The sequence below is a fragment of the Carcharodon carcharias genome, chromosome 24 (genome assembly GCF_017639515.1).
Source record: "Carcharodon carcharias isolate sCarCar2 chromosome 24, sCarCar2.pri, whole genome shotgun sequence".
NCBI lineage: Eukaryota > Metazoa > Chordata > Chondrichthyes > Lamniformes > Lamnidae > Carcharodon > Carcharodon carcharias.
In genome coordinates this window covers 19,883,381-19,892,475 of record NC_054490.1, presented here as the reverse complement: position 1 = coordinate 19,892,475, position 9,095 = coordinate 19,883,381, and the positions used below count along the sequence as shown (strand labels likewise).

The 9,095-nt window shown below is 48.7% G+C and overlaps 1 protein-coding gene across 7 annotated transcripts in view; it reads right to left on the bottom strand.

Moving 5' to 3' along the window:
* Nucleotides 1-3,533: 3,533 nt before the first annotated feature.
* Nucleotides 3,534-9,095, bottom strand: part of LOC121269392 (solute carrier family 43 member 3-like) — a 67,721-nt gene continuing 62,159 nt past the window's right edge. For all 7 annotated transcript variants that reach the window (XM_041173983.1, XM_041173984.1, XM_041173986.1 and 4 more), the window contains 2 exons: nucleotides 8,951-9,074; nucleotides 3,534-4,463 (listed from right to left, as the gene is read on the bottom strand). In XM_041173983.1, coding sequence (XP_041029917.1) covers nucleotides 4,293-4,463; nucleotides 8,951-9,074 — 295 coding nt within the window. In that variant the 3' untranslated portion in view covers nucleotides 3,534-4,292. The remainder of the gene's footprint in view (nucleotides 4,464-8,950; nucleotides 9,075-9,095) is intronic.

Here is a 9,095-nt window from a genome sequence, read left to right as displayed (position 1 = left end):
TTTGCCTGGTTCAGGCCTTTCCCTGCAGTAACGTGTGAAAGAAGGACATCATGATGACCAAGTGTTCCCACGGCTTCTGCATTCTGGCATTCAATGGCATTACCATCACTGAATCCCCTACCACCAACATCCTGGAGGCTACCATTGAACAGGAACTGAACTGAACTCACAATATAAATACTGTGGCTACAAGAGCAGGTTCGAGGCTGGGAATCCTGCTACGAGTAACTCACCTCCTGACTCCCCAAAGCCTGTCCACCATCTACAAGGCACAAGTCAGGAGTGTGATGGAATACTCCCCACTTGCCTGGATGAGTGCAGCTCCCACAACACTCAAGAAGCTCGACACCATCCAGGACAAAGCAGCTCCGCTTGATTGGCACCACATTGACAAACATTCACTCACTCCACCACCGACGCACAGTAGAGGGTGGTGGTCGGAGGTTTGGAAGGTGCTGTCGAAGGAGCCAAGGTGAGTTCCTACAGTGCATCTCTTACAGATGGTACACATGCAAACATATGAATTAGGAACAGGAATAGGCCACTGGGCCTCTCGAGCCTACTCCACCATTCAATAAGGTCATGGCTGGTATGATTGCAACCTCAACCCCACATTCCTGCCTATCCCCAATAACCTTTCACCCCCTTGCTTATCAAGAATCCATCCAGCTCTGCCTTAAAAATATCCAGACTCTGCTTCAACCACCTTTTGAGAAAGAGAGTTCCAAAGACTCACCCCACTCTGTGAGAAAAAAATCTCCTAATCTCTGTTTTAAATGAGTGACCCCTTATTTTTTTAACAGTGACCTCTCGTTCTAGACTCTCCCACAAGAGGAAACATTCTATCCACACCCACCCTGTCAAGTCCCCTCAGGATCTTAAAGATTCTTGAGTGTGTGGGAGCTGCACTCATACAGGCAAGTATTCCATCACATTCCTGACTTGTGCCTTCTAGATGATGGAGTCAGGAGGTGAGTTACTCACTGCAGTATTCCCAGCCTCTGACCTGCTCTTGTAGCCACTGTATTTATATGGTGAGTCCAATTCAGTTTCTGGTCACTGGTAATCTCCAGGATGTTGATAGTGGGGGATTCAGCGATGGTAAAGTCTTTGAACATCAAGGGGCGATGGTTAGATTCTCTCTTGTTGGAGATGGTCATTGTCTAGCACTTGTGTAACATGAATGTGACTTGCCACTTGTCAGCCCAAGTTTGGATATTGTCCAGGTCTTGCTGCATTTGGACTGCTTCATGGACTGCTTCAGTATCTGAGGAGTCACGAATGGTGCTGAACATTGTGCAATCATCAGCGAACACCCTCACTTCTGACCTTATGATGGAAGGACGGTCGTTGATGAAGCAGCTGAAGATGGTTGGGCCGAGGACACTAACCTGAGGGACTCCTGCAGTGATGTCCTGGAACTGAGATGATTGACCTTCAACAACCACAGACATCTTCCTTTGTGCTAGGTATGGCTCTAAGCAGTGGAGAGTTTTCCCCCCGATTCCCATTGACTTCAGTTTTGCTAGGGCTTCTTGATGCCACTCGGTCAAATGTTGCCTTGATGTCAAGGGCACTCACTCTCACCTCGCCTCAGGAGTTCAGCTCTTTTGTCTATATTTGCACCAAGGCTGTAACGAGGTCAGGAGCTGAGTGGCCCTAGTGGAAGCCAAACTGGGCATCAGTGAGCAGGTTATTGCTAGGCAAGTGCTGCTTGATAGCACTGTTGATGACCTGCTCCATTACTTCACTGATGATCGAGAGTTGACTGATGGGGCAATAATTGGCCGGGTTGGATTTGTCCTGCTTTTTGTGTACAGGATATACATGGGCAATTTTCCACACAGTCGGGTAGATGCCAGTGTTGTAGCTGTACTGGAACAGCTTGGCTCGAGGCACGCCATGTTCTAGAGCACAAGTCTTCAATACTATTGGCAGAATATTGTCAGGGCCCATAGACTTTGCAGTATCCTGTGTCTTCAGCCTTTTCTTGATATCACATGGAGTGGATCAAATTGGATGAAGACTGGCTTCTGTGATGCTAGAGACCTCTGGAGTTGACCGAGAAGGAACATCCACTTGGTACTTCTGGCTGAAGAATGCAGCAAATGCTTCAGCCTTATGTTTTGCACTGACGTGCTGGGCTCCTCCATCATTGAGGATGGGAATATTTGTGGAGCCTCCTCCTCCAGTGAGTTGTTTAATTGTCCGCCACCATTCACCACTGGATGTGGCAGGACTGCAGAACTTCGATCCCACACCCAACAGATCAGATCTCTCAGCCCTGTCTATCACTTGCTGCTTACGCTGTTTGGTACACAAGTAGTCCTGTGTTATGGCTTCACCAGGTTGACACCTCATTTTTCTTTTCTAGGTATGCCTGGTGCTGCTCCTGGCATGCCCTCCTGCACTCTTTATTGAACCAAGGTTGATCTCCTGGCTTGGTGGTAATGGTGGAGTGGGGGAAATGCCAGGCCATGAGGTTACAGATTGTGTTTGAGTACAATTCTGCTGCTGCTGATGTCCAGTTTTGCATTGCTAGGTCTGTTCAAAATCTATCCCATTTAGCACAGTGTTAGTGCCACACAACAGGATGGAGGGTATCCTCAATGTGAGGACAGGACTTCGTCTCCTCAACGACTATGCGGTGGTCACTCCTACTGCTATTGTCATAGACTGATGCATCTGCGGCAGGCAGATTGGTGAGGAGGAGTTAAGTATGTTTTTCCCTCTTGTTGGTTCCCCCACCACATGCCGCAGACCCAGTTGAGCAGCTATGTCCTTTAGGACTTGGCCAGCTCAGTCAACAGCGGCTCTACCAAGTCACTCTTGGTGATGGACATTCTGCAACCTTGCCACCCTCAGTGCTTCTTCCAGGTGATGTTCAACATGGAGGGGCACTGATTCATCAGCTGAGAGAGGGCAGTACGTGGTAATCAGCAGGAGGTTCCCTTGCCCATGTTTGACCATGAGGCTTCATGGGGTCTGGAGTCGATGTTGGGGACTCCCAGGGTAACTCCCTCCCGACTGTATACCACTGTGCTGCCGGTGGGACAGGACATACCCAGGGATGGTGATGGTGGTGCCTGGGTATGTAAGGTATGATTGCATGAGGGTGACTGTGTCAGGCTGTTGCTTGATTAGTCTGTGAGACAGCTCTCCCAAATTTGTCACTAGCCCCCAGATGTTAGTAAGGAGGGCTTTGCAGGGTCAACAGGGCTGGGATTGCCGTGGTCATTTCCGGTTACTGAATGGATGCTAGGTGGTCCTTCCTTTTTTGTGACTTTGTAACAGTGAGTTACAACTGGCTATTTAAGAGTCAACCACACTGCTACTGCTGTGGGATCACATGTAGGCCAGACAAGACCAGGTAAGGACAACAGATTTCTTTGCCTATAGGGCATTATTGGACCAGATGGGTTTTTACAATAATCTGCAATGGTTTCATGGTCATCATTAGACCTTTGATTCCTGACTTTTTTTAATTGAAATCAAATTCCACTATCAGTCACAGTGGATTTGAACCTGGGTCCCTAGGGGTTTCTAGATTACTAGCCCAGCGAAAATACCACTGCGCCATCGCCTCCCCTCAGTAAGGTAAGGGGAGCCAGAAAGTGTAAGTATTAGTGAAAACTCACTAATGCTCAGGAACATCAAAAGACATCAAAACAGGAAGGAGGAAGAGCCAGGAGAAAAGGCAAGAAAGGAAGGAAAAAGGGAGGGAAGAATAAAGAGAGGAGCATGAGGGAGAAGGTGAGAAAAGGAGAGAAGGACAAAGAAGGACAAAGAGGAGAGCGGGAATGAGGGAAAGGGAAGCTCTGAAGGGGATAAGGTAGAAGGACAGAGTGCTCAGGAATGGAGTGTAGAGAAAGAGAAAAAGAATAGATGGGAAGTTTGAGAGAGAGAGAGGGGGAGTGAAGGAGTGAGGGAGTGAAGGAAAGAGTGAGAGTGAGAATGAAAGAGAGAGGGGGGAGTGAAGGAGTGAGGGAGTGAAGGAAAGAGTGAGAGTGAGAATGAAAGAGAGAGGGGGGAGTGAGGGAGTGAGGGAGTGAAGGAGAGAGTGAGAGTGAGAGAGAGAGAGAAGGAGAAAGGCACCTACTGTCATTGGCTGATCCCCTGGATTAAAACAATAAATTTGCTTCAAAAGAATTAACAATTCATTAATCTCTCATTGGCCTCAACTTCTGAATGTGAGATTCCCAGAGTGAGGCACCATCCCCGATTATCCTGAGGAACAGCAGAGTTGGCAACGTGTCCACACAAATCTGCCCCATGCCAACAAAGTGTCCCACTCAAGCATCTGTAGTATTTGCTGCTTGATCATCCTGCTCTCCCAGCCATGGCACTTCAACTGGGGAGGGCTGCACCATGCTTCTCTGCTGGGTTTCCCGTTGGCAGTACAGGTAAACGTTGATGGGGTGGGCGTACGACAAGGCTACCAGGAGGATGAATCCGATGTTCAGCTGTGTCAAAATGGATGAAACAGAGAGAGAGAGAGTTAGTGTAAAGGCAAAGCGAATCTCAAACTCTTCTCATAAATCACAGGATAATACGGCAGGAAGAGGCCATTCAGCCCATCGAGTCTGCGCTTGCTCTTTCAAAAAGCAATAAAATTGGTTCCATACCTCTGTTCACTCCCCATATCACAGCAATATATCTCCTTCGAGTATTTATCCAATTCCCTTTTGAAGGATACTGTTGAATGTGTATCCAGCACTCTATCAGGCAGGGCATTCCAAATCCTAACCACTCCATGCGTGAGACAGATTTCCTCATGTTCTTTCTGGTCCTTTTGCAAATCACCTGAAATTTGTTTCCTCTGTTTATTGACTTGTCCGCCACTGGAAACAATTTCTCCTTTTTTTCTCTCTCTAAACGCTTCATGATTTTGAATGCCTCAATTAAATCTGCCTTTAACCTTCTCTCTCTTGAAAGGAGAACAATCTCAGTTTCCCCAGTCCCTTTACATTAACTGAAGCCCCTCGAGCATTAGATCATTCTGGTCAATCTCCTCTGCACTCTCTTCAAGGCCTTCACCCTCCTTCCTAATAGTGTGGTGCCCAGGACTGGACACAATCACCCCAGCTGAGGACCTATCCCATGTTTTATAAAGGGTTGGTATTTTGCATTCAATTCCTCTGTCCATAAGCACAACATTTCCATCAGAGACCTGGTTGGAGTGAAGTGAGCTGCAGGAGGTCAAATCCAGGCTTGGGCCATTCAGGCTGGAGTGACCTGAAGGTGACCATGGGATTCAGCCCCAGTCACATGAAGAAGCATCAATGTCTCTGAGGTAAAAACAAAATACTGCAGATGCTGCAAGTCCGAACTGAAAACAGAAAATGCTGGAGACACTCCACAAGTCAGGCAGCATCTGCAGAGAGAAAAGCAGAGTTAACGTTTTAGGTCAACGACCAGTCATCAGAATGGAGGGAAGATAGAAACATCACAGGATCTGAGAAAGTGAAGGTGGGGTGGGGGAAGGGGCTGAAGACCTAGGTTGGAGGGCGGGAGAGATTAAGTGACAAAAGATTTCATGGTTCTAAAGCCAAAAGGAGTGGCAATGTGTCAAGAATCAAACCGTGTGGCTAGAGGAGGAGTAAATGGCAGGATAGCAGCTGTCTGAATGCGAAGTAAAGCAACTAAGAAAGGAACAAGAGAAAAGCCAAACATGCAAAGCAATAAAAAAAAAGAAACTAAACAAGTTGGGGAAAGAGGGTCTGATCGAAAATTGTTGAATTCAGTGCTGATTGGAAAGTTGAGGTGCCCTTCCTTGAGCTTGCATTGAGCTTCATTGGAATACTGTCGCAGGCCAAGGACAGAAAGGTCAGAGTGGGAGCAGGGAAGTGAATTGGAATGACGGGCAGCAGGGATCGCAGGGTCATACTTGACTGGAGTTATTCTGCAAAGCAGTGGCCAATTTGTGTTTGGTTTCCCCCCACCCCCTCCACACCGAATATAGAGGAGAGGGGAGGCCAAATGGTGGACAGCAAATACCCGATACTAAATTGAGTGAAGTACAGGTAAATTGCTGTTTCGCCTGGCGTGTTGGCCTTTATTGCAATGTTATTGGGGTACAAGAAGAGAGATGCCTTGCTCCAGTGGTACAGGGATTTGGTGAGACCAAGGGTGGAATTTTCCATTCCGAGATTAAGTCCCATGGTGAGGTCGGAAATGGGGAGAGTTTCTTGCCGTGAAGGTGTTGGGAATTCATGCCATATCGTGTGACACTGGCCTCATTAATCATGTAGCTGGGGGTCTCCTGACATTTTGCGAGGTAGGGCGGGCTGGATGGCTTGTGCTCTGCCACCTTATCCAGTCGCCATATTTAAAAAGGTGCCTGGATGTGAACCTAACCACCACCATTGAAGGAGAAGATCCACCCCCTGGAAGGTCCTCAAGAGAGAAGAGCCACCTCCTCAAAAGGTCCTAAAGTGAGAAGAGCCACCTCCTCGAAGGTCCTCAAGTGAGAAACCCACATCCTCGAAGGTCCTCAAGTGAGAAGAGCCACCTCCTTGAAGATCCTCAAGTGAGGAGACCCACCTCCCCGAAGGTCCTCAAGTGAGAAAAGCCACCTCCTCAAAAGGTCCGCAAGTGAGAAGAGCCACCTCCTCGAAGGTCCTCAAGTGAGAAGAGCCAACTCCTCGAAGGTCCTCAAGTGGGAAGAGCCACCTCCTCGAAGGTCCTCAAGTGGGAAGAGCCACCTCCTCAAAGGTCCTCAAGTGGGAAGAGCCACCTCCTCGAAGGTCCTCAAGTGAAAAGAGCCACCTCCTCGAAGGTCCTCAAGTGGGAAGAGCCACCTCCTTGAAGGTCGAAGATGCATCTCCTCGAAGGTCCTGAAGTGAGGAGATCTACGCTGTAGATGCTCCACCCACCCACTGCTGCACACGGTGTACCAGGGTCTGGTCACTGGATGCCTCCACCTCCCCTTCTGATCTCCACGAGCTGCCCCAGGGCTTCCTGCTGGCAAGTCCGACGTTCCCACACCACATTGTTCCAGACGTGTTCTGGATCAGCGTGAAAACCCGGCTGGCAACACGGCTGATTGCGGGTGGTGGGGGAGGTAGCTGGGGAGATGATTCCATTCAGGACTTCATCTATATGCCAGGAAGAGGATGCAAACTGTTACAGATAAGTCTCTGGCGGGAATGGCGGCTGCCATGACAGGTGGGAGCGCAGGTTTCCACTGTCATTTTACATCGACATGAAAGAGACATTTTGGCTTCCCCTGCATTGTCCCTCCCTCGCCCACCATTAAACCCACCGCAGGGAGAAGTGGAAAATTCCAACCCTGTCTGGAATACTGCGTGCTGTTCTGGTCTCCTTATTTCAGAAAGGACACACTGGCATTGGAGCTGGTAGAGTGAAGGCTCACTAGGTTGGCCCTTTGGCTGTGGGGGTTACCCTAAGAAGTAAGCCTAAACAAAGCGCGTTGATATTCAATGCAGTTCAGAAGAATGAGAGGTGATTTCACTGAAACCTAAAAAAACTCTGAGGGGGTTTGTTAGGGTGAACGCCGAGAGGTTGGTCGGGGAATCTAAAACACGGGGGCGCAGCCTCAGGGTAAGGGCCCGGTCATTGAGGATCGAGGTGAGGAGGAATGACTTCACTCGCAGGGTTGTAAATCTCTGGAATTCTCTTCCCCCAGAGGGCTGTGTATGCTCCATCGCTCAATATATTTAAGGCTGGGATAGACAGGTTCTTGGTCTCTCAGGGAATTAAGGGACACGGGGAACAGGTGGGGAAATGGGGTTGAAGCCCAAGATCAGCCATGAGTGTATTGAATGGCAGAGCAGGCTCAAGGGGACATACATGTGATCTACTCCTGCTCCCATTGTTCTGTTCTTGTGTTGAAGGAATGTTTGGGGTGTCTGATGCAGAGAGGGGAGGTGGTAAAAAGGGAAGCTGTTGCATATCCTGAATTTTGTCTTATTCATTCCCGGGGCGTGGGCATCACTGGCTAGGCCAGCATTTATTGCCCACCCCTAATTGCTCTCGAAGGGGGTGACGGTGAGCTGCCTTCTTGAATTGTTGAAGTCCATGTGGTGTAGGTACATGCACAGTCCTGTGAAATGTTGTGTTATGGCACTGTTTGCAGCCAGCGTATATTTCATTATGCGTTCTTTAGATGTCTCAATGAGGAGCTCTTGAGACTTTTGTGTTTAAACCTGAACCATTTGTTGGTCATCTCAGGTTACAGTCATGCCTTGTGCTGCTCCATGCAGGTAGCCTGCTTACTGACAGAGTGTTGTTTCTGGACTGTTGTCTCAGAGTCTCTTACCATGTGACTCTACACAGCATACCGTAGGTAGTGCTATTCCCCAGCCCCACATTTACTCTTGCTCTGCTCAGCACCTTTGCCTTACAGTGGCGTGCAGGCACATAACACAACACCCCCTTTTCTTCTCTAAAAAAATCTTGCCTCCCTTTTAACGGGGTATTACAATGCAATCTTTACTTGCTATCCCTGCTACCCCCCCCCAAAACATCATCTCAAGTCTCTGCCTTTACAAATGCAGGTGGTCTTGCAGCTTGACAGTTCTTCCATATCACGGTCTGTCAGGTTTGGATGAATGTTAGCAGTGCTCTGTGTTTCTGGTACTTGGCTATCTCCATTTGATTCGCTCTTCGCGCTCCTTTTGAGTGGTGCTTCGCTTTATTAACAACTCATTTGCTATTTTCGGACACTGCAGGGATGTCCCATTCCTTCCAAGGGGAATGTTCCTCGTTGGACCCGAATTTTCTTTTTGCGTGGTGTCACCACCTTCTTGCTGGATAATTTCCTGCATTTTACAATTTTGTATCAATATCTCTCTGTCCCCATCTCTCACTCCCTCTCTCGCACTCACCAGCTCTATTGTACAAACATCCCACCCAATGCCTCTCACTGACTCTCTCAGACACAGGTCACAGGGGTCCCCCAGATCTGCCGATAACCACTGATACTCACATACAGGGGGTTGCCTCGCAAGGGTCCCTGGACAAGAACAAAGCAGGGGTACTGGAACAGAGACACAACCGCTGAGAGAGCCTGTCCCAGACCAAAGACCTTCCCAAAGTGGCAGGGACGGAACCTGCAGGGAAGAAGAGGGGAG